Source organism: Pelophylax lessonae (assembly GCF_965119305.1).
Source record: "Pelophylax lessonae genome assembly, chromosome: 5".
In the NCBI taxonomy this organism is placed as follows: Eukaryota; Metazoa; Chordata; class Amphibia; order Anura; family Ranidae; genus Pelophylax; species Pelophylax lessonae.
The window spans coordinates 276,088,317-276,114,086 of NC_138772.1; the positions used below are offsets into that span (position 1 = coordinate 276,088,317).

General features: G+C 42.4%; 1 protein-coding gene across 1 annotated transcript in view; it reads left to right on the forward strand.

Annotated features, from left to right (window-relative positions):
* LOC309556020 (dynein axonemal heavy chain 5-like) overlaps window positions 1–25,770 on the forward strand; it is a 468,481-nt gene that overhangs the window by 29,210 nt on the left and 413,501 nt on the right. Inside the window, exons 5-13 of the mRNA XM_082258288.1 lie at window positions 658–732; window positions 838–939; window positions 5,804–5,875; window positions 6,149–6,250; window positions 7,029–7,215; window positions 7,737–7,902; window positions 8,468–8,561; window positions 19,959–20,057; window positions 21,094–21,275. Of these exons, the coding sequence (XP_082114414.1) occupies window positions 658–732; window positions 838–939; window positions 5,804–5,875; window positions 6,149–6,250; window positions 7,029–7,215; window positions 7,737–7,902; window positions 8,468–8,561; window positions 19,959–20,057; window positions 21,094–21,275 (1,079 nt within the window). The remainder of the gene's footprint in view (window positions 1–657; window positions 733–837; window positions 940–5,803; window positions 5,876–6,148; window positions 6,251–7,028; window positions 7,216–7,736; window positions 7,903–8,467; window positions 8,562–19,958; window positions 20,058–21,093; window positions 21,276–25,770) is intronic.

Here is a 25,770-nt window from a genome sequence, read left to right on the forward strand (position 1 = left end):
TCGGTATGATTCTGGCCTCATAGAATATGTAAAACACCATCCAAGTAACATCCAAGCTGCCTCACATAGTCTGATGCAGCAGCGTGAACCTGGCCTTAATGGATAGCTCTTGAACCAACACCCCCTATATAAAAATGCAGTGTTATGTGCAAAGAAATTGCATTTTAAGACAAAAAGCAAAAATTTTCTTCTTTTACACACCAGCTTCCGCCCGTGGTGGTGGAACACAGTGTTTGAATGTCTTCTTGCAGATTTCGGATCCTACGCCTCTTTTGATTCTTTCTGAGAAGGGAGCATCATCTCCCTTGCCTAGAGATGCCATGGGAAGATGCCAAATTTAAGATACTTTTGCTTTTTCTTCTAACGTGCGATATATTTTTTATACATGTAACCCTGGGATTTCAAAATTAAGCTGACCTTTTTTGCATTTGCAGTTGACCACTAAGTCATATGATCTGCACCTGTAAAGTTCAGTCCAAAAAAATCACAAGATAAACTGACCAGTTAAAACATACTTTACAGTTAAACACGATGACAAAACAGATTTTTCTATTTTTTTAATGCTCAGAAGAGTTCCATTATTTTAGAATTTCAGTGTCTCACAGTTCCATGATTTAGAAGTATACACTGAATAAACTTTAATGTTTTCATTTTCAGTTCAGTTTAATAGCTGATTTCTTTGCTGCAAATGGATCAAAAAAGCTTATCTTCTTTTATCAAGAAGTTGCTCAGGTATGTGTCCTTTTATTTTTGTTTGCTCATGCATATTGCAAACAGTATTATCCAGTACTCATTTTACCTTGCCATTTAAATATGTTTTCTTATCGTCTCTTCTAGCCAAGCAAGGCAAATATTCCAGCTTGGGCAGACCCAGCAAACCTAAATTCCTCTTACCCTCATGTCCAGAAAAAACTTTTTATCACAATGGACTCCAGTGAGGTAAACTTCTTCCTTTATTTAGTAGACCTAGTGTGATTTGTTGCTTGATGCTGCTTTTTGCATTGTAGTCTTATATAGAGCCCAAAGTGTAAAAATATATTTGTGTGTGTGCATTACCATGCATAGCCTGAAATGGAAGATACACTGGAATTGTTGGCCAGAAGTCAAGAGCCTGTAAATTAATGTAATTACAATAAAATACAAAATAACAGACTGCTATCTAAGGCAGCCCATAGATGAGGCATTTTTTTGTTCATTCAACGAGCAGGTTGAATGAAAAAAACTGACTTGATTCCCCCTTCCACACATTCATTGTGGATGGGAGAATCCTCCCTGCTGAGCTATTTTATTTTGACAGTGGGGAGACTTCCAGACCATCAGTATACACTGATCAGCATTACAGGCTATAGCCTGCCACACTGATCGAGTGGGGGAAATCTGACAGGGAGGTTGATTGAATGATCCGTATAGCCTCCCTGTCCTTCCAGTATATTGATCAATAATTTGGTCAGTCCCTGCTGAACTTGCCAAATTTTGATCCATGAATGGCTTGCTTAATTCATCACTGGTACAGCCAATTCAGTTCCACGCATAGTTAGATAGGGATTAGCTGTGTGTTTTCAAGGTTTTCAAGTGATTACAGAAAGAATCTGGCAGTTTGAACATCTGATGAGTCAGTACTGTGGCATAACTTACACCATAAAGACAAAAGAACCCTCCAAGCAACTACATGAAAGTTACTGAAAGTGTCACAGTGACTTACCTTTTCCAATTCCAGCGCTGGTGCTTCACCTGCCTTCCAAGGCCATAGGCACTTTTTGGTATTGCCATGACATGTCAGGGAGTCAGAAAATCCATTAATGTAATTACAATAAAATACAAAATAACTCACTGTTATCTAAGGCAGCCCATAGATGAGGTATTTTGTTTTTCGTTCAACTAGCAGGTTGAATAAAAAAAAAAACAACTTGATTCCCCCTTTCACACATTCGAAGTGGATGGGGAAATCCTCCCTGCTGAGCTAAAAGCTCAAATGGGAAATGCTGTCAACACACAGCATCTTTGCAGAGTCTCAATGCTGCCCAAGCTCATGTCTGTTATTCCTCCATTAGCCAGTTCTTTGCCAATCAGTCTGCTACAGTCAGCCCATCTAATGTATGTTACCTACCAGTACTGTTCATGCTGCTACAACCTACCTGCCACAATCCAATCTGCAATTGTCCAGTATGCTACAGTCCAGTCTGCTAGAGCCAAGTCTACTACAGTACGGCTCCGCTGCCAGTCCTTCTGATACCAAACCTTACTCCTTCATTTTCCAGGTACTAATCCTACTAATCCATCTCTGTCTGTCGGTAAATGTTAGGTTACCTGGAGGTGGCTTGCAGCTAAGTCCAAACCTGTATGAGGAGGTCCCTGGTGGACCAACGGCTTCCCCTTAGACTCCACCTTCACCTTTAAAAAAAGTGGTTGTAACAAAGTAGGGGGGGGGGTCTACTTCCATTTCCCACATCAACTTGAGGTAGGATCTTAACCCAGAGCGTGTAACAGAAAAAAGCACTTAAAAGTAAGGGGATGGATACAAGCAATTTTGAAGTCACTGAATATAATTTTGGAATACTGTTATCAACAATCAATAGGGGCCATAAACCTTCCTACCTGCACCTTGTGTTTTTTATTGTTCATGTTCATTGTTCATGTAGTCATTTGTTGCCTTGTACGTACAGCCTAGAATATAGTAAAACTTCACATAGCTATGTCATCAGTTTCTGTTTATGTTCAGTATGCAACATGGCACAGCACAGGTTAATGCATGACCTCTGTCAGTAGTCTATGAACGAACACTTCCTATGAAAAAAACTAAGTATCCCACAAACCCTGGGTCTCACAGTCTAGTGTTCTTCAGGTAAGGGTTACGCGGTAATTAGATCTGTCATAGACACAAGCAGGCAGAGCAATTAACAGAGAGAAAACTATGTAGTCTGTCATCACATTAGCATTCCCACATTTGTGACACATCACAGAGGAAATGGGAAAACATGGATTGGATGCTGTGTGACCTAGAACAAGAAGTTGCTTGACCCTTTAGCGAATAGGAATAAGTTAGGTGAATGAATACATGAACATAGGTGAATCAATCCTCCATGACACTACAAACTGCAGCCTCAACATGTAAGCCAATAATTGCAATGTAAGGCAAACAAATAACACAGGAAATATAACTACAATAATACCTATGTAAAACGATGAAAATATTTAAAAGTGTACTATGCCTTTAAGGACTTTAAAGAGTATGGTAAATTTACCAAGAACAATCCATCCACCATAAGTGAGTAACCATGAAAGAAGTAGATTAGTGTGGGTGGCCACCAAGAGACCTATGACAACTCTGAAGAAGTTAAAATTGCATTGGACCCTCTAAAGTCAGCTGGATACGGTTCTATGGCCTGAAGAGACTAAAACCTAGCCATCGGACCAAACTCTTAAGTTTTGCATAGACCAAACCCTGCACATCATCATAAATACACCATTCCAACTGTAAAGCATAGTTGTGATAGTATCCCTCATTGGGAATGCTTCTCTGCAGTAGGCCCTAGAAGGCTTGTGAGGATAAAAATAATACTTACAAATACAGTTAAATCCTGAAAGAAAGCCTGACGATGAATGAAAAAAACAAGAACCAAAGCATAAGGCCAAAACTTTACAAGGATTGCTTGAAACAAAAAGACTCAGGGCTATAACTAACAACACAGGTACATAATCAAAATTACATAAACTAAGTGTGAGACTAAGGACTGCCCTGAAATTTGAACGCTTAGAGCAGGGATCTCCAAACTACGGCCCTCCAGATGTTGCGGAACTACACGTCTCATGAGGCATTGTAAAACTCTGACATTCACAGACATGACTAGGCATGATGGGAATTGTAGTTCCTGCGCAACTGGAGGGCCATAGTTTGGAAACTCCTGTAAGAGTGCAGAGGATTGAAAACATTTGAAAACTCAAATCCATTACAGGGTACCTACAGCTTCTATTGCTTAGTTTAGGATTGGGTCTCAGCTTCTAAGTGCTTAGCAGTGGGTCTTCGCTTTTCTGTCTAAGCTTAGCAGTGGGTCTCAGCATCCAGAAGCACACAGCTACCACAAAAAGTTATTCTAATTCAGCTTTCTGAATCTGGCATTAAACAATTACTCCAGGCTCATGGCCTCCTGACCTCAGCCTGCAAGAGAGTGTCACACTTTATAGGCCCAAACTCTGGCCCTGGAGCCTCCCAACAGGTCAACAGCCTGCTCACAGGGAAACAACCCATAAACAAGGGTCCTTCCAGAAGAAGGCTCAGTTGTTTTGTTAGACATCAGAGGTCCAACCCACTGATGGCATACCCACCCGGGGTTGCTCAGTTAACAAGAAAGACAAAACTCTCTATACACAGAACTCTGGAGTGCAGAGTCTGACAGAAAATATGTAGCAGCTTATAGCGTGCAACTAGTGTAGGTACATTTTATATGGTAACTGAGTCGGTAATTAGTTTGGGTTACTGCAGCGGAGATTCTGCTGAGGAGCTACAATATTCCTGCATACAGTGGATTTTGTGCTATTTCACTAAAGGGCACTGAGAGCTCCTAGCTCGTAAAGAACTTTGACACTGATCCATAGAGACTGCTTTTGTTTTGGAGGGAACACAGTCCTGGATCTTCATCTCTTTTTGTACATAGTGAAGGTCTGTTGTTCTTCAAGTCAAGTTGGGCATCCCAAAAAAATCCCTATACCCTATCCCAGTTGTTTTCCCCAATAAAACAACAACAACAAGCCCATGTACTGATTTCTTGTGTCTGGATGCAAACTGGAAATGTGTTTTGCCTGGCTGTGCCCTAATAAGGGGGGGGGGACCTGTAAAGAGGGGCTCTGGCAGGGGTAGTGCTACAAATATAACATGGAAAATGCCATTAGTACATTGAAAGCCTTGAAAAATAATCAAAACACTAACACAGCAAGGCTTATAAGAGACATATGCCTGCATAAGTATACTGTTTTTTATTTAATTAGTTTAAATTTAATTGTTTCTGTGTATGCTTAAAGTGCCACTAAACCCACTACAGTAAAATCAGTCTGTATATGCAGTAAAGCATGCTTTTTATACTCACTGTGGATCCTAAGGGGGTAATGCTCTGCATTGTGTAAAAAGGCTGTTTGGTCCGGTCTTCTCTGATCCTCCACTTCCTCCACTGTCCCTAATTCATCTCCTGATGAGACAGAGCCTTTGCAGTTACTCTGCACATGCTCAGTTTGGTGTCTATTGCTAGAGTTTTATTTTTTTCTTGAGAGGGTGCATGTGATCAGCACAGGGCCAATCAGCACTGTCCAGACAGAGGGTCAGGGGGTCCTGCAGCCTCATAGGACAGTAAGTGTAGATTGAAAACTCCTCCTAAAAACTTTAACCAGACACTGATAGAAGTCACAATACTGCTATATACTGCTGATGAGAAAATATTTATATTTACTAAAATAATGGCATTTCCATGTTCTTTGTACTGTGGGAGACCAGATATAGTGAATGCAGGGTCCTGGGTTTAGTAACACTTTAAAGTATAACTAAAAACAAACTTCCCTCCCTTACTAATATAACGTCCCTCCCTAACTCAATCAAAATTGACAAAAAAGTTTTGCCCATAGATCTACTTTTTAAGTTTTTGGGATTTTATTTTATTGCAGGAACAGTTCTTTGCAAAATAAACAGAATTTGGCAAATCTGTATAGGGAGGGGTTCGAACTCCTTAACCCTACAATGGTTTTACCATTAGGCAGACAATGCTGCAGTAAAGATGATGTCTACATGAATTTGTAATTGATATATCTTTTCTTTCAGGGACTGACAGGGACCTGCCTTTTCTTTTTGCGTACAACAGATAAAGCAATTACAACAGCCAACGTTGTCCAGGTGAGCCACAATACTTATATTTATCATGATTTGTGCTTAGGGAAAATCACTTATGCTAGCTGTCTCTACTATTAACCAATGCTTTTTGCGTGAGCATAGTTCCACTCATTCTATTCTAGGCCACTTCAGTGTTTACACCATCCCTTACCTTCTGCAAATGTTTCTCCCTAATATTTGTAATAATGCAATAGGACAATTGCAGACAAAAGGCAAATCCAAGCTGTTCAATTGAATTGTATACCTTTTTAGTTTTTATAATTTTATCTCTTACAGGAGGTCAACTTCAGCATGTTTGAATGTACAAATGGGAACATTCTCCAAGGACTTGAAATTTTACTGGCTCAGGTTTTGGTGCCAGCTCTTAAATGTCAAGAGGTATGCTCATAAAAAAAAAAAAAAAAAAAAAATTGGTGCTATTCTTACCTTCAGTCTGGAACTGTCCCCTGCTGTACTTATTTTCTACAACAAGATGCCCTCAGTCCTGGGTGGAATGTTAGCCAAAAGAATTGATCCCAGTTCCTCTGAGCCCATGCCATCATGAGCCTACCCCCAGCCTGTGAATGGACAGTAAAGGTGACCCAGCACAGTAAATATTATTATTTCTACAATAGTTATTTATATAGTACTGATAATTTATTCAGTGCTTTACATACTGTAAATTTCCTGTTCTCAAAGAGCTTACAAACTAAGATTCATATCCTACAAGGGCACACACACACACAAACTAGAGCCAATTTGGGACCCGAGTCAGTTAACCTTGAGGATATGTTTTTGGAAACTGGAGTACCCGGAGGAAACCCACGCAAGCACAGGGAGGACATGCAAACTCCATGCAGATTGTGTCCTGGCTGAAAATCAAACTGGGGACCCTAGTGCTGCAAGGCAGATGTACTGAGCTAATCTCTCGGTCACTGTGCTTTCTCTTCCTATCAACATGCTCTTTGTTAGCACATGAACTGACTGGCACTCAAATATGCTGTGCAGTTGACTGAAAGAGGCCGATACCAAATCAAATGTGGTACCTTCATTGATTTCAGTAACAAAAATAAATACTGATTTATAAATGAATATTAAGCTGCTTTGTTCCATCTACTCAGAGTTTACCTGTAAGTTTTTCTCATCTTATTTTTTACTTCATTTTGTGCGAATTCAGAACTGGGGAGCTGTCAAAGATGGTCTACAAAATTCACAGATACAGGAGTTCTTGGACTCCTTGGACAAGTTTGTTGCCACATTGTCATCTGCAAAAAGCAATCTGGATGGAAAAATTCAGCTAAAGAAAGTGGACAATGACAATTTCCTTGATAGCTTGCAAAATCCTTCAGACTTCATAGCAGCAGGTTTGTGACATTGGTATTTATTGGTTTAAAACTGAACAAAAAAGCATGTTTGTTGAATGCATTTTTTTCATTTTTCTGTAGCAGCACAAATCGAACCGTTCTTTAGTATGGAGGCATGAGCAAATGTTTGCCTTGCAAAGGATGATAGATTAAAAAACCATGAATTCCCTAGAGCTGCTTTGATTACAACTCTTCCACAGTCTTCTCCACCACTGTTTTGATGACCTAACACAATCTGTTGTGTGGTTATATGAGACTAGCAATATCTGAGCCTTTTAGAGTTAGTCACTTATCAAAGAACACATCAGTGAATACATATTTTATATTTTTTTTATCTGACAGAAATTTTTTTTTCCCCCTGTAGTTATTTTAATGACTGTTCTATTCCTAGTGGAAATGATATGCAATGTTATTCCTTAGCGTAAACAGTTCATACACTAATTCAGGTTAATTATTATTATCATTCATTTTTATCTATTGTCAAAAACTAAAGTTTTGTTTTTAAACCATATTTTTTTCAGGGGGTAACAGTGAAGTGATTGAGAAGCTGGAGGGAATGTTGGCTGTGTGGATGAAGCAGATTGAACAAGTTCTTGCAGAAAGTGAGCAAATGAGGAAAGAAGCAGATGACATCGGCCCTTCTGCTGAGCTGGAACACTGGAAGTCACGCATGTCATCATTTAACAGGTTTTAACACTGCGTTAAAAGCGATACCAAATATCTTGTTTTTTTTTTTAGTTAAACATAACAAACATGTTATACTTACCTGCTCTGTGTAATGGTTTTGCACAGAGCAGCCCAGATTTTCCTATTTATAGGCCCCTCCCTCCTGTTGAGTGCCCCCCAGCTTGCAGATTTAAATGGAGCCATTTATACTACCATTTACATTTCTTTTAACTGTCTTGAGTTCAAGATATGGTAACCATGTCTTTCATAATTTAGGACTTCTGAAACCTTGTTACAATAATAAAAAAAAAACTGCAGATTTGTAACCTTTTACTAGTGGGTACAACACTCAACCCAAATTAACTAGACAAGGCAAATTCATGAAATGTTCATCAAAAAATAACAGCAGAAGAAGGTGATTGCAATTCATAGTACCCATGAAGATGTCACCTCACATGGGCAGAGAAAGATTGCATCAGTGGCATTTAATTACAGTTATAGAGCATAGGCTAAAGATGTTGATTGTTATATATAAATGGTAAACCTACCATGTTTTAGCTGTAATAGAATGTATTTTAATTCCCAGTCTTTTAGATGAAATTAAAAGCCCAAGAGTGAAAAAAGTTCTAAGTATCCTCCAAGCAGCAAAATCCAGGATGTTAAAACAATGGAAGGAACTGGTATGTACTGATTTTCATGGTTTCATGCTTTATGCAGAGATGCTACACTTGGCAGGCATTGTGGACAGTAACCGATAAAAGGGCTCAGTATTTCTCAATTTATGTTTCTTAGTTGGCCTACAATACCACCTTGCTTATATCCACATTTTAATGATTTTGTGTCTTCCCAAAAAGGTGGTTATCCTAAAAATAGGCTTTATTTGGCTAAGTATTTTTTGGGGTTGGGGGCCAGCAGGCCAGATTTCTGCATAGCCAATTCAGGTCATATCCTAGGTTACCATGGCTGTCAGGGGTGGCACAGAACCTCTCCACACAGCATGTTGCTGACTGTTAGTAACTAGTGTTGAGCGAACACGGACTGTATTATTCGTGTTCGTACCGAATAATTGGATTTTTGTTACCCGAACACGAACACGGGCACTTTACTGTATATTCGGGTAAAAATCCGTGTTCGGTCGTTTTATTTCCGGGTTTTGCATGCTTTGGCGCTCTTTTCATGGCGGGCTTTCAACAGCCAATCAACAATCGTTTAACTGATGTGCCTTAAGCCATCCCAGCCATGCCTGCAAATGTCTCAGTAGCTGTGATTGGCCGTCTGAAGCATGTGACCAAGTCTTTATAAGTTCGAGGCAGCCGCAGCGGCGTCATTATGCTGCTTAGATCAGGGACAGAGCACACATCAACGTGCTGGCTGCTGATTAGGGAAAGATAGGCAGGAAAAAAACATTTGTGTCCGGATAGAATTGAGGGACAGGTCGGAGTGTTTAGGCAGGGCGAGTTGTAGGCATTTTAGAGATAGAGTCTGCTGAATTATAGGGTCAGTGTGTTCTACAAACTACAATCGATATTGCTGTGTGGGGTGGGGTCTGCACTTAGTTCTCCTGATCTACGATCTCTTCTCAATCCTGTTAGGGACAGAGTCTGCTGAATTTTAGGGAAAGTGTGTTCTACAAACTACAATCGATATTGCTGTGTGGTGTGGGATAGGAGATAGGCAGGTGTCAGTGATCCACATCCATTTTTCTGTGTGTGGGCTGCAGTGAACACAATCTTTTTGGGGTGCAGTGAACACAATCCTTTTGGAGTGCAGTGAACAAAATCTTTGTGGGGTGCAGTGAACAAAACCTTTGTGGGGGTACAGTGAACACAATCTTTGTGGGGTGCAGTGAAGACAATCCTTGTGGGGTGCAGTGAAGACAATCCTTGTGGGGTGCAGTGAACAAAATCTTTGGGGGGTACAGTGAACACAATCTTTGTGGGGTGCAGAGAAGACAATCCTTGTGGGGTGCAGTGAACAAAATCTTTGGGGGGGTACAGTGAACACAATCTTTGTGGGGTGCAGTGAACAAAACCTTTGTGGGGTGCAGTGAACACAATCTTTGTGGGGTGCAGTGAAGACAATCCTTGTGGGGTGCAGTGAAGACAATCCTTGTGGGGTGCAGTGAACAAAATCTTTGGGGGGTACAGTGAACACAATCTTTGTGGGGTGCAGTGAACAAAACCTTTGTGGGGTACAGTGAACACAATCTTTGTGGGGTGCAGTGAACAAAACCTTTGTGGGGTACAGTGAACACAATATTTGTGGGGTGCAGTGAAGACAATCCTTTTGGAGTGCAGTGAACACAATCTTTGTGGGGTACAGTGAACACAATCTTTGTGGGGTGCAGTGAACAAAACCTTTGTGGGGTACAGTGAACACAATCTTTGTGGGGTGCAGTGAACACAATCTTTGTGGGGTGCAGTGAACAAAACCTTTGTGGGGTGCAGTGAACACAACCTTTGTGGGGTACAGTGAACACAATTTTTGTGGGGTGCAGTGAACAAAACCTTTGTGGGGTACAGTGAACACAATCTTTGTGGGGTACAGTGAACACAATCTTTGTGGGGTGCAGTGAACAAAACCTTTGTGGGGTACAGTGAACACAATCTTTGTGGGGTGCAGTGAACAAAACCTTTGTGGGGTACAGTGAACACAATCTTTGTGGGGTGCAGTGAAGACAATCCTTTTGGAGTGCAGTGAACAAAATCTTTGTGGGGTACAGTGAACACAATCTTTGTGGGGTGCAGTGAACAAAATCTTTGTGGGGTACAGTGAACACAATCTTTGTGGGGTGCAGTGAAGACAATCCTTGTGGGGTGCAGTGAAGACAATCCTTGTGGGGTGCAGTGAAGACAATCCTTGTGGGGTGCAGTGAACAAAATCTTTGGGGGGTACAGTGAACACAATCTTTGTGGGGTGCAGTGAACAAAACCTTTGTGGGGTACAGTGAACACAATCTTTGTGGGGTGCAGTGAACAAAACCTTTGTGGGGTACAGTGAACACAATCTTTGTGGGGTGCAGTGAACAAAATCTTTGTGGGGTACAGTGAACACAATCTTTGTGGGGTGCAGTGAAGACAATCCTTGTGGGGTGCAGTGAAGACAATCCTTGTGGGGTGCAGTGAACAAAATCTTTGGGGGGTACAGTGAACACAATCTTTGTGGGGTGCAGTGAACACAATCTTTGTGGGGTGCAGTGAACACAATCTTTGTGGGGTGCAGTGAAGACAATCCTTTTGGAGTGCAGTGAACACAATCTTTGTGGGGTACAGTGAACACAATCTTTGTGGGGTGCAGTGAAGACAATCCTTGTGGGGTGAAGTGAAGACAATCCTTGTGGGGTGCAGTGAACAAAATCTTTGGGGGGTACAGTGAACACAATCTTTGTGGGGTGCAGTGAACAAAACCTTTGTGGGGTGCAGTGAAGACAATCCTTTTGGAGTGCAGTGAACACAATCTTTGTGGGGTACAGTGAACACAATCTTTGTGGGGTGCAGTGAACAAAACCTTTGTGGGGTGCAGTGAACAAAACCTTTGTGGGGTACAGTGAACACAATCTTTGTGGGGTGCAGTGAACACAACCTTTGTGGGGTACAGTGAACACAATCTTTGTGGGGTGCAGTGAACAAAACCTTTGTGGGGTACAGTGAACACAATCTTTGTGGGGTGCAGTGAACAAAACCTTTGTGGGGTACAGTGAACACAATCTTTGTGGGGTGCAGTGAACAAAACCTTTGTGGGGTACAGTGAACACAATCTTTGTGGGGTACAGAGAAGACAATCCTTTTGGGGTGCAGTGAACACAATCTTTGTGGGGTACAGTGAACACAATCTTTGTGGGGTGCAGTGAACACAAACTTTGTGGGGTGCAGTGAACAAAACCTTTGTGGGGTGCAGTGAACACAATCTTTGTGGGGTGCAGTGAAGACAATCCTTGTGGGGTGCAGTGAAGACAATCCTTGTGGGGTGCAGTGAAGACAAACAATCCTTGTGGGGTGCAGTGAACAAAATCTTTGGGGGGTACAGTGAACACAATCTTTGTGGGGTGCAGTGAACAAAACCTTTGTGGGGTACAGTGAACACAATCTTTGTGGGGTGCAGTGAACAAAACCTTTGTGGGGTACAGTGAACACAATCTTTGTGGGGTGCAGTGAAGACAATCCTTTTGGAGTGCAGTGAACACAATCTTTGTGGGGTACAGTGAACAAAATCTTTGTGGGGTACAGGGAACACAATCTTTGTGGGGTGCAGAGAAGACAATCCTTTTGGGGTGCAGTGAACACAATCTTTGTGGGGTACAGTGAACGCAATCTTTGTGGGGTGCAGTGAACAAAACCTTTGTGGGGTACAGTGAACACAATCTTTGTGGGGTGCAGTGAACAAAACCTTTGTGGGGTACAGTGAACACAATCTTTGTGGGGTACAGTGAACACAATCTTTGTGGGGTACAGTGAACACAATCTCATACTTCTGAAGCTTTGAGGGTGCTGCCTGTTCTATACTCCTCCTCCTCCTCCTCATCCATCCTTTTAGGTGTACAAACAATAGTAATTGGGGCCTAGTGTGCTTCTGTACGTGTGAAAAACATACACTTTTTTTGATCATATTTCCTATTCCGTTATTCAATAAAAACCTTTGGGGCTCAATTAAATTGCGGAATAGTCTGTGTCGGTACGTGTGAGATCCACCTTTCCAAGTTTTTGGGGTTCATCTCATACTTCTGAAGCTTTGAGGGTGCTGCCTGTTCTATACTCCTCCTCCTCCTCCTCCTCCTCCTCATCCATCCTTTTAGGTGTACAAACAATAGTAATTGGGGCCTAGTGTGCTTCTGTACGTGTGAAAAACATACACTTTTTTTTGATCATATTTCCTATTCCGCTATTCAATAAAAACCTTTGGGGCTCAATTAAATTGCGGAATAGTCTGTGTCGGTACGTGTGAGATCCACCTTTCCAAGTTTTTGGGGTTCATCTCATACTTCTGAAGCTTTGAGGGTGCTGCCTGTTCTATACTCCTCCTCCTCCTCTTCCTCATCCATCCTTTTAGGTGTACAAACAATAGTAATTGGGGCCTAGTGTGCTTCTGTACGTGTGAAAAACATACACTTTTTTTTGATCATATTTCCTATTCCGCTATTCAATAAAAACCTTTGGGGCTCAATTAAATTGCGGAATAGTCTGTGTCGGTACGTGTGAGATCCACCTTTCCAAGTTTTTGGGGTTCATCTCATACTTCTGAAGCTTTGAGGGTGCTGCCTGTTCTATACTCCTCCTCCTCCTCTTCCTCATCCATCCTTTTAGGTGTACAAACAATAGTAATTGGGGCCTAGTGTGCTTCTGTACGTGTGAAAAACATACACTTTTTTTTGATCATATTTCCTATTCCGCTATTCAATAAAAACCTTTGTGGCTCAATTAAATTGCGGAATAGTCTGTGTCGGTACGTGTGAGATCCACCTTTCCAAGTTTTTGGGGTTCATCTCATACTTCTGAAGCTTTGAGGGTGCTGCCTGTTCTATACTCCTCCTCCTCCTCCTCCTCATCCATCCTTTTAGGTGTACAAACAATAGTAATTGGGGCCTAGTGTGCTTCTGTACATGTGAAAAACATACACTTTTTTTTGATCATATTTCCTATTCCGCTATTCAATAAAAACCTTTGGGGCTCAATTAAATTGCGGAATAGTCTGTGTCGGTACGTGTGAGATCCACCTTTCCAAGTTTTTGGGGTTCATCTCATACTTCTGAAGCTTTGAGGGTGCTGCCTGTTCTATACTCCTCCTCCTCCTCTTCCTCATCCATCCTTTTAGGTGTACAAACAATAGTAATTGGGGCCTAGTGTGCTTCTGTACGTGTGAAAAACATACACTTTTGTTTGATCATATTTCCTATTCCGCTATTCAATAAAAACCTTTGGGGCTCAATTAAATTGCGGAATAGTCTGTGTCAGTACGTGTGAGATCCACCTTTCCAAGTTTTTGGGGTTCATCTCATACTTCTGAAGCTTTGAGGGTGCTGCCTGTTCTATACTCCTCCTCCTCCTCCTCCTCATCCATCCTTTTAGGTGTACAAACAATAGTAATTGGGGCCTAGTGTGCTTCTGTACGTGTGAAAAACATACACTTTTTTTTGATCATATTTCCTATTCCGCTATTCGATAAAAACCTTTGGGGCTCAATTTAATTGCGGAATAGTCTGTGTCGGTACGTGTGAGATCCACCTTTCCAAGTTTTTGGGGTTCATCTCATACTTCTGAAGCTTTGAGGGTGCTGCCTGTTCTATACTCCTCCTCCTCCTCCTCCTCCTCATCCATCCTTTTAGGTGTACAAACAATAGTAATTGGGGCCTAGTGTGCTTCTGTACGTGTGAAAAACATACACTTTTTTTTATCATATTTCCTATTCCGCTATTCAATAAAAACCTTTGTGGCTCAATTAAATTGCGGAATAGTCTGTGTCGGTACGTGTGAGATCCACCTTTCCAAGTTTTTGGGGTTCATCTCATACTTCTGAAGATTTGAGGGTGCTGCCTGTTCCATACTCCTCTTCCTCATCCTCCCTTTAGGGTAGGAAAAAATTTAATCGGGCCTAGTCTGTGTTTGTACGTGTGAGATACACAGTTTTTTATCCTATTCCGCTATTCAATACACACCCTTTTGGTGTAAAAAACATTAAATTGCGGCATAGTTTGCATATTTGACTGTGAGATACACCCGTGCGATACTGTTGTTCTTTTGTTCCGCTATTCAATAAAGACCTTTCTAGGGCAAGATCTTAAATTTCAGAAATATGAGGAGAGCGTCAAATAGGGGCCGTGGCCTGGGTCGTGGTGGTGCTGCAGCTAGAGCTCCTGTTGCAAGGAGAGGACGTGGTCGATCTGTGCCAGCTACACGCACAAGTGAAACACCTTCCTCAAGTGTGAGTAGGCGACAGAACCTGCATCAGTATTTGGTAGGGCATCATACGCCCCTAGAAGTGATGAGGCCAGAACAAGTGGAGGCGATAGTAGATTGGTTTGCTGCTGACAGTGCCTCCAGTTCCTTCACATTGTCTCCCACCCAGTCTACTGCAGAAAGGTCACAGTTGGCACCTGCAGCCGATGTCCAACCGTCTTTCACCTCACCCCCTTGCAAATCAGGCAAGCAGTCTGAGCCCCAAGCCATACAGCAGTCTCTTCTTCTTTTTGATGACTCTGTCAGCAGGGTTTCCCAGGGCCATCCACCTAGCCCTGCCCCAGAAGTGGAAGAGATTGAGTGCAGCGATGCCCAACCACTTATTTCTCAAGATGAGTACATGCAAGGATCATCGCAGCACGTCTCCGATGATGACGAAACGCAGGTGCCAACTGCTGCGGCGTTCAGCATTGTGGAGACCGACAAGGAGGGCAGGGGTGAAGACTGGGTGGAAGATGATGTGGAGGACGATGAGGTCCTCGACCCCACATGGAATGAACGTCATGCAGGTGACCTGAGTAGTTTGGAGGAAGAGGCGGTGGTCGCACAGAGCCACCAGCACAGCAGAAGAGGGAGCAGGGTGCAGAAGCGGAGCGGCCGTGCCCTAGACACTACGCCCGCTACTGCCCAACGCAGCAAGGGAACGAGCGCACCAAAGTCAGCTCAAAGGAGTTCTCTAGCGTGGAAGTTCTTTAGAAAATGTGCTGATGACAGGACACGAGTGGTTTGCACCCTGTGCAATCAGAGCTTGAAGCGAGGCATAAACCTTCTCAACCTGAGCACAACCTGCATGATCAGGCATCTAAGTGCAAAGCACGAGCTGCAGTGGAGTACACACCTTCAAAACCAAGAAACGTCTCTGGCTCATCCTGCTTCCTCTTCTGCTGCAGTCTCGGCCGCTCCAGCCACATCTGTAGTGATACCGGCACCTGCCACCCCGCAAACAGACGATCTGTCAGCAACACCACCACCTGGGTCACCAACAACCATCTCCGCGATGTCCCATGGAAGCGTTCAGCTTTCCATCTCCCAAACACTTGAGAGGAAGAGGAAGTACCCCCCTACCCACCCGCGATCCCTGGCCCTGAATGCCAGCATTTCAAAATTATCGGCCTTTGAAATGCTGTCATTCCGTCTGGTGGAGACGCACAGTTTTAAAAACCTTATGTCGGTGGCTGTCCCACAGTACGTCGTGCCCAGCCGCCACTACTTTTCCAGGCAAGCCATCCCTTCCCTGCACAACCAAGTGGGGGAAAAAATCAGGTGTGCACTGCGCAACGCCATCTGTGCCAAGGTCCACCTAACTACCGGTACGTGGACCAGTAAGCACGGTCAGGGGCGTTATATCTCCCTAACGGCACACTGGGTAAATGCAGTGGCGGATGGGCCTGAGGCGGATAGCAATTTGGCGCATGTCCTTCCACCACCGAGGATTGCAGGGCGCTTCAGTTTGCCTCCTGTTCCTAACTCCTCCTACTCCGCTTCCTCATCCTCGACCGCCTCCTCATCCGGACAGCGTAACACCTTCACCACCAACTTCAGCACGGCCAGGGGTAAACGACAGCAGGCAGTTTTACAACTTGCCTGTTTGGGGGACAAACCACATACCGCGCAGGAGTTGTGGAGGAGCATGGAACAGCAGACAAATGAGTGGTTGCTGCCAGCGAGCCTCAAGCCCGGCCTGGTGGTGTGCAAAAACGGGCGAAATCTCATAGCAGCTCTGGGCCTAGCCGGTTTGACGCACATCCCTTGCCTGGCGCATGTGCTGAATTTGGTGGTGCAGAGGTTCCTTAAAAACTACCCCGATATGTCAGAGCTGCTGCAGAAAGTGCGGGCCGTTTGTGCGCACTTTCGGCGTTCTCACCCTGCTGCTGCTCGCCTGGCAGCGCTGCAGCGTAACTTCGGCCTTCCCGCTCACCGCCTCATATGTGACGTGCCCACAAGGTGGAACTCCACCTTGCACATGCTGGAAAGACTGTGCGAGCAGCAGCAGGCCATAGTGGAGTTTCAGCTGCAGCACGCACGCGTGAGTCGCTCTGCGGAACAGCACCACTTCACCACCAATAACTGGGCCTCCAATGCGAGACCTGTGTGCCTTGTTGCGCTGTTTTGAGTACTCCACCAACATGGCCAGTGGCAATGACGCCGTTCTCAGCTTAACTATCCCACTTCTATGCCTCCTTGAAAAAACAATTCGGGCGATGATGGAAGAGGATGTGGCACAGGATGAGGAGGAGGAGGAGGAGGATGAAGAGGTAACATTTCCAAGGCTTTCAGGGCAGTCATTCGCAAGGGGCTCCGAGGGTGGGTTCCTGCACACACAAACGCCAGGGACACAATTGTCCAGCAGGGGCACAGTTCTGGAGGATGAGGAGGATGAGGAGGAGGAGGAGCTGGAGGAGGAGATGGAACTATGTTCACAGCAGGGTGGCACCCAGGCCAGCTCATGGCCATCACTGGTGCGTGGCTGGGGGGATACAGAGGACACGGACGATACACCTCCCACAGAGGACAGCCTTTCGTCGCCTCTGGGCAGCCTGGCACACATGAGCGATTACATGCTGCAGTGTCTCCACAACGACCGCCGAGTTGCCCACATTCTAACTTGTGCTGATTACTGGGTGGCCACGCTGCTGGATCCCCGTTACAAGGACAACGTACCGTCCTTAATTCACTCACTGGAGCGCGATCGCAAGATGCGCGAGTACAAGCGCACGCTGGTAGACGCGATGCTGCTGGCATTCCCATCTGACAGCGGGGCCACAGTGGAAGCACAAGGCAGAGGAGGAGGAGGAGGAGGTCGCCAACTCAACCAGGGCACCGCCAGCACCTCAGAAGGCAGGGTTAGCATGGCCGAAATGTGGAAAAGCTTTGTCAGCACGCCACAACAAACAGCAGCACCAGCAGCTCAGATGGAATGTCTTAGCAGGAGGCAGCATTTTACCAACATGGTGGAGCAGTATGTGTGCACACGCCTACATGTAGTGAATGAGGGGTTTGCCCCCTTCAACTTCTGGGTCTCCAAATTGGGCACATGGCCTGAGCTTGCCCTTTACGCCTTGGAGGTGCTGGCGTGCCCTGCAGCCAGTGTATTATCTGAACGGGTATTTAGCACGGCTGGGGGTGTTATAACAGACAAGCGCAGCCGCCTGTCCAGAGACAATGTGGACAAGCTCACGTTCATTAAAATGAACCAGGCATGGATCCCACGGGACTTTTCCGTACCTTGTGCAGAATAGCAATGGATACCGACCTTACCCAGCCATTGTTCCATTTTTGCTCTTTCTCACTCTTTTGGGGTGTACCCTCATTTAAAATTTGTGAAAAGAAGCGGTGTTGGCTACCTCGTCCTCCTCCTCAGGGCCAGATTAACGTAGGGGCTATTGGAGCTGCAGCTCCATGCAGGCCCCTACCTTTTATATAGGCCCCGGGTTGGCCATATTCACTGTGACCGCTCTTCTGTCACTTGTAAACACAGAAGTCTGGCTTCTATGCTCGCTTCCCCAGGCAGCACCCTCAGAACCTCCCCACACAGCGCGAAGGCCGGACAAGGAGGGACAGTTGCCGATGCATGGATGTGTTTATGGGCTTCAGAGACAGCATCCCATGTTGAATTAGGCATGCATGGCTGCACCCTTCCTCCTCTGGGTGCATGCCAAGGCACGGCCCTTAAGGCCCTTCAAAATCCTCAGCACCAAGACCATGATGCTCTTAATCCGGCCCTGGTCCTCCTCCACCGCCGCTTCCACCTACACCGCCCATAGGTGTGCGCAGCCTATTGCATTAGGGTGTGCACCCCAAAGTTGAAATACACATGCATGTGTTTGCCTACATGTACATGGCCCCGATACATTACTCTCCCTGCTGGCAAAGAGAAATAGAGCAGAGCAGGTGCGAGGGAGATCTTTCCCATCTCCTCACTGGCAAACAGAGCGATAATGCTATGTGCCCTAGGTGATTAGGGTGTGCCCAGGTACACCAGGCACACCCTGTGCGCACGCCTATGACACCGCCACATCCACCACCACCTCAACCTCCCTCCTACTCCATATGGGCCTCGTCCTTCAGAGATGAAGAACATTGTTTTATTTTTCTGTTTTTTTTTTTGTTGTTTTAAGTTATTTCCCTATCCACATTTGTTTGCAGAGCACTTGCCATGCTCTTAACTACGTTTTGCTGCCATTTGCAGCACTCTAGCCCTTTCCATTGGTGTTTTAGAGCCATTTTAGTGCCTTAAAGTTCGGGTCCCCATTGACTTCAATGGGGTTCGGTGTCCGGGAAAAGTTCGGTAAAAGTCCGGGACACGGACCCGGACTTTTTTTTAAAGTTCGGCCGAACCCGTCGAACACGGACATCTAGGTGTCCGCTCAACCCTATTAGTAACACATTTCCTGTCTAATAAAATAAAGTTTTCAGTTATTTTTGCTAGTGCAACCCAGGTGTGTCCTCCTTGTTGCTTTTAATGCAAGGTTTGTTCATTTTGGTCACCAGAATATTGCATTGTTTGCATACAGTTCATCCATTCTTGGCCACACACCTAGAACCAAACTGCTAGGGTCTGTTCCAGTCCCACTATTTTTGGGGTACTGAGTGGGCATCCTGTCTCTTTCAACTTGTCCACACCCATCCTAGTGGGGCTGTAACATCTGACATTGCATATGACTGTAATTTTACCCAGAATTTTAGAATAAATAAATGTTTTGAAAGGTTTATTGCTTGGTACCATAAAATCATAAAAAGTTATATGATTGATCCTCACTTCTATACCACTGTTTTTAATAAATGCTTTCCTAAACTTTTATTATACTTGAATCAATGCCAGTCAATAAAATTGCAATAGCCAGTGTCATAGTTGAAATACCATACTAGGAATCAATTTCATGTCCTCAGGCTAAACTGCATAACTGCATCCAAATTTATTGCACGAGAAAGACAACTTTACCACTGTGTTGTAGTATCAGACAGTTTTATTACCACTTTGTATTTATATATATTTGTCAAATTTTATAGTATATGTTAAGCAGAGAACAACAGTAAGTGCTATAGCACTTTTTTGTTCAAAAGTAGCAGTATACAGTATATGGTATATTTATTTATAGCTATTCATATTTTCTTTGTTATTAACAGGACTGTAATGTTACAAATGCAGCCAATGAAGCAAAAGACAATGTCAAATATTTGTACACTCTGGACAGGTTCTTTGGTCCTCTTGGGAAAGCCTCGCCAGTAAGTAAAAGTAAATCAACTTTAGCTCTAATATAGTTTAGAAAGCTGAGAGAGAACATCTAACTTCCCTTTAATGTGGCCTTATGGTAGAGTTTCCTCCTCTCTGACTCTTTCTTTGATCTGTGATGTATCCTTGCCCTGAGTACCGGAGTCACCTGACCCTTGTTGGCCCATTTTTGGTTAAGGAAAAAATTAATGTGGCATGTGCATGTGAATAATCTTGTTTGCGTTGCAAGAACTGTATATGCTATGTCTTTAGCTGAAAACAGCGGACAAGTATTAAATGACCTAGGATGCCAGAGACTAGTAGAGTGAGATTGAAGGCTTGGGATATTGCTCCTTCAGAACACCCTGAAAATAAGTTTTGAAGGAATTTTCCTAAAATACTAAGTACCTTTTAAAATACATTTGAAAGATCACAATATTTTAGAAAACATTGAAAGAATGAACAAAATTTATTTTCAATGATGTGGTTTACAATTCCAGCATTATGGTAGAAAGCTTTAAGTTGTAATATTTCAACATTGCTGTGTTAGTATTAAAGGTACTTCTGTTGCCATGCCTATTGTGATTTTAATATTGCATTGAAATTTATTTTGGAATGTCAAATGAGAAGATGATATTTTGTCTAGTTAGTAAACAGTTGTTTGTCTAGCCGCTGTAGACCTATATGACCAATATGTTCGTCCTTCCAAGGCAACCATGATAGCTAGGTATGGTTCATTAGTTCCAAACAGTGGCACTTCAATCAGTGTTAAGACGGATGTTGTTGTGGCAAGTGTAAAAACTCTGTTGGTTGGCTTAGGCTACATTGGTCTGGGGTCAGTGGCTGTGTGGTTCCTATGTTGTGAAGAATGTCTTGATATGTTGTCAGCAAAAAACGGTCTTTTGCCAAAACCTTATGGTGGTGTAGGGTTGCTGTTTTGATTTTTCATTAACAGTTAAAAAAAAATTACTCTGTTGATTATCTTTTAAAAGATGCAATGTAAGATTATAAGGGTTATCTTTTAACGGATTGAATATTTCCACTTTCTAGGCTACAATGGTAGAACATATACCAAGCCTGATGAATAACATTCGTATGATCTATAGTACATCACAGTATTACAATACTTCAGAGCATATGACCTCCCTTTTCCTTAAAGTCACCAATCAAATTGTCAGCACATGCAAGAGTTACCTTAACCAAGGAGTTGTGAAAATCTGGGATCTTGAGAGGTAAAAAAAATAAGTTGTTACCATTATTATTATTTTTTTTACAGTTCTAACAAATATATACAGACTATAAAATAAATAAATAATATTTTATCTGGAATAATTCCTACTGTAACTTGCACTATGTGTCAAAAGGGTTAGACCATAGTCTGTGTTTTATTGCGGTGTACCTGCTGGCAAGATTCCCCTGACCTCCTGTCCCCTTTAAACCTTGAATATGATTGCAAGCGGCCCTTCCAGTTTCTTTTTCTTCAGTGCATCCTACAATTAGACTTATGAAGAATCCATGATAGTCAGAGACAAGGGGGCTGATTTTACTAAAGCAAAACAGAATGTGAATTTTCCCCAGAGCTTAGTGACTAAGGTGAAGCTCTTCTTCCATTATTCAATAATATACAAGCAAAAATATTTTTTTTCTTCTTGCATGCGATTGGGTATTCTTTGCAAAGTGAAATTTCACCTAATTCACTAAGCTTTGAGGAAATTTCTCTTGCAAAGTGTACAGCCTATATCTTTAGTAAATAAACCCAGTGTTTTTTGTCCCTAGTAGATTTTCCAAAAGCAAGCATACATGGAGTATGCACTGCATAAATAAATGAAGAACAGGAACTAAACACGTAGCAATAACTAAAAACCTGCCAAGGTGTTTTGAATTTAGTTATAGCAAATACTGCAGAAAAACACACCATCATTTAGAATAATTCTACCTAACATCATACAGACTGCCTACAGTAAGGCCCTGTTCACACCTCAGTGTTTTTCTGCTCGTACAACGCTCATCTCTGAAGTCTCAAAACACCCAACAAGCAAAATCACATTCATTTCTCGTTCAATACCTTTATTGAGTTTTATAAAACAGCCATAAAGCAAGTTACAAAACAAAAACAAGTAGAAATAAGGTTATTATTACAGAAGTAATATAAATGTTTTATTGTTACAGAAGTAATATAAATATTAAAATCCCATTAATTTCAATGGCCCCTGTTCACATAGGAGCGTTGTGTCGCCTAAAGCTAAAAAAAAAAAGTACATGAGTATATTTTTTGGCAAATTACAAGCATTTTTGTTAGATATCAATGCCTGCCTCCAAACACCTGCAAAAAATGCCTGAGAAAAATGCCTGAAAATGATACAATCAGATGGGATAACTGAGAAACAAGGAAATTCAATTAAAACTTGTTGCAAAAAAAATGAATTACTGCTATGATGCTTAAACATTACAATGAGTATAAGCAAAGGCCAAAAAATTATTAAAAGAAAGTTAGGATATGTAAGATATTTTGTTGTAAGCAAATAATTATTGAGATTACACAATCAAGTGATATTGTATTGTCATTTATTAAATAAATACACATATTAGTACAAACAAATCTGTAAAAAGTACACACAAAATTTTAAAAAAATATAAATTATAATAGACTACATTATATAATATTTATGAATTAACTATAATAAAACAATATAATCCAACTACAAAGGGACAGAACTCTGTTGGATTGTATTTTTGCTACTTTAACAAAAAAGAAACACATTTATTTTTACTTTTTTTCACACGATTCATTATGGCATGAACATGTTCATCAGTTTATTATTCTTATAGAACAGATTTGGCATTGCATATGGCAGTGCTGTTGTAGATGTTAGTAATTCAGAGGTGATCTCTTGTTAACAACTGTCAATAATGAACCTTTAAAAAAAACTACATGTACAAGCAAGAATAAGAGGAAGTATTTACTGAAGGAACTGTTCTAGAGTCTATGTCCATAAAAAAAAGGGATTTCTAACCTATTTAGTAGCTGTTAGATAATTTGAAATTTAGGAGGTACTCGTTTTGCTCTTCAGATCTAAAAACCATGAAGTGTGAAGTGTAAAGAGTCCATTATATTTATTTCTAGGTAGGTGGGCCCTCACACCACACAGTTGTCGGTAAATGTTAAGAAGATTGTACAATTGCATATAATATGTGCCACTAACTGTATCTGCCATGTCAATTACAAAATATTTGGCAAGAAAAGCAGTTCATGAACATTTATTTAATCTATAAGCTGTTGATATTTTTTTTACTAGGATACCATTCATTATGAATTTTTGATCAGCTCTTAATGTGTTTGTAGCATGATTAAACAATACTTTGTTTTTGATTTCTATTTCTATGAATATATTTTTTTCTATTAATTGTATATTAAATATCTTTATATTTAAAATTATTCATTTTCTGGCTAGTTGCTTGTGTAGCTTAGAAAGTCTTATCTAAAGTAGACAAACCGCTTCTTCCTGTTCTTCACCGACAACGTTATCTCCGTTTATCTGAATTTGGTAAGCTGTCTTCACTTTCTGAAAAGGTTGTCGGTCTTTCTTGGACAGGCATGCCTAGACCTGTCCAGCCCAACCCCCATTCTCCTATTATTCACAAATCATGATCTCCTGTCTTTATAACCTCCTTAACCACTTTACCACCGGAGGATTTTCCTGCTAAAAGACCAGGGGTTATTTTGCGATTTTTTACTGCGTGACTTTAACGGACAATCGCGCGGTCGTGCGACGCTGTACCTAAACGAATTTCACGTCCTTTTTTTCCCACAAACAGAGCTTTCTTTTGGTGGTATTTGATCACCTGTGCGATTTTTTGATCACGCGCTATAAACAAAAAAAGAGCGTAATTTTTGCAAAAACAACAATATTTTTCACTTTTTTTTATATGAAATTCCCCCAAAAAAAAATGTAAAAATCAAAATTTTTTAAAATTTTCGGCCAATTTGTTTTACGCTACCTATGTTTGGTAAAAAAAATCGCAAAAAGCGTATTTTGATTGGTTTGCGCAAAAGTTATCGCGTTTACTAACAAAGGGAAAGATTTTTGTCATTTTTGGTGTTTTTTTTTTTAACGAGTAATGGCGGCGATCTGCGATTTTTTTTGCGGTACTGCGACATTGCGGCGGACAGATCGGACCCTTGACTGACATTTTTGACACTTTTGGGGGTACCAGTGACATTACTGCAGTAATCAGTGCTATATATATGCACTGTTACTGCAAAAATGACACTGGCAGGGAAGGGGTTAACAGTATTGGACAGGGAGAGGTTAAGTGTGTCCTAGGGGCGTGATTCTAACTGTGCAGGGACAGGTCTACTAGTGTAAAAACAAAGATCAACAGTTCTACATAGTAGAACTGTTTGATCTTCACTTTTACACAGGGAGAACTGACAGGTGGCTTGTTTACACAAGCCGCTCTGTCTTTCTCCCGCTGTAGCGGCGATCGTAGTGTGACCGGCGGACATCGGGTCCGCCAGTCACACTCCCGCACTCCTCCGTGAACGAGCCGAGGCGGGCGCGCGCCTCAGCGGGCGCGCGCCCGCCCGCTATTGGCTCTGGAAGGAGTGACAGGCGATCGACGTAGACCTACGTCACTCTGCCTGGCCGGGGCCGACTGCCGCAGTAAATATACTGTGCGCAGTCGGCAAGCGGTTAAGGCTAGCAGCTTCTCCTGAGAGAGAGAGAGAGAGAGAGAGAGAGATGGAGGGGGGGGGGGTCACGTGACCGGCACAATATATGAAAGAAATTAGGTATTAAGGAACATTTTTGTAAGTTTAGAAGGATACAGATCCATTTATATTGCTCATTAGATGTGAGTAATGAGTTTTAGGTTCCGTTTTCATCTATGCAACTTTGAAAATCAAAGACTTTGAAAAGGTGCCTGCACTACTTTGATGCAACTTTGATCCAGAGAGTGTAAAGTTGGATCAAAGCTGCACTCAGTCGCACTCTAAATTGCACAACTTAAGAGTCGCACAAGTGGAAACGTAGCCACTAGGCTTGAGTGCGGCTTTGGAGTGCGACTTTGTGTGCAGCTTTGATACAATTTTTACATGCTCTGGATCAAAGTTGCGTCAAAAGTTGCATCAAAGTAGTGCAGGTACCTTTTCAAGGTCGCTGATTTTCAAAGTTGCAAAGATGGGAACAAGTGCCATGGAAATCAATGGGCTGTGACTTGTCATGCGACTTTGTGTGTCCAAATTCGCGTGACATGTAAACGGAGCTTTAGTCTATGTTTCCACTATTGCGATTTAGAGTGCGACTTTGATGTGACTTTGATCCAACTTTACACTCTCTGGATCAAAGTTGCATCAAAGTAGTGCAGGTACCTTTTCAAAGTCGAATAGATGGGAACGGGTGCCATGGAAATCAATGGACTATGACTTTGCGACTCTGTGTGTCCAAAGTCACACTAGTTTAAAGACAGCATTTGCCTATATTTTAAAAAACTATTTTGTATTTTTATAAAGTTTATTTTTGGAGTATTATGCATTTGCTATCTTGCGCTGTTAAAGTATCACAATTAGTAAGGGGCTTTATGTTCGCGATTGCGCAATTGCAATGCATTAAGTGCTTGTGATTGGCCAAAGCATGCACCTAACCTGTATGCTTTGACTAATCACAGCACAATGTGCTGTCAGAGCAATGATTGGCCAAGAGCTGGGTGCCTTTAGCCACTCATGGC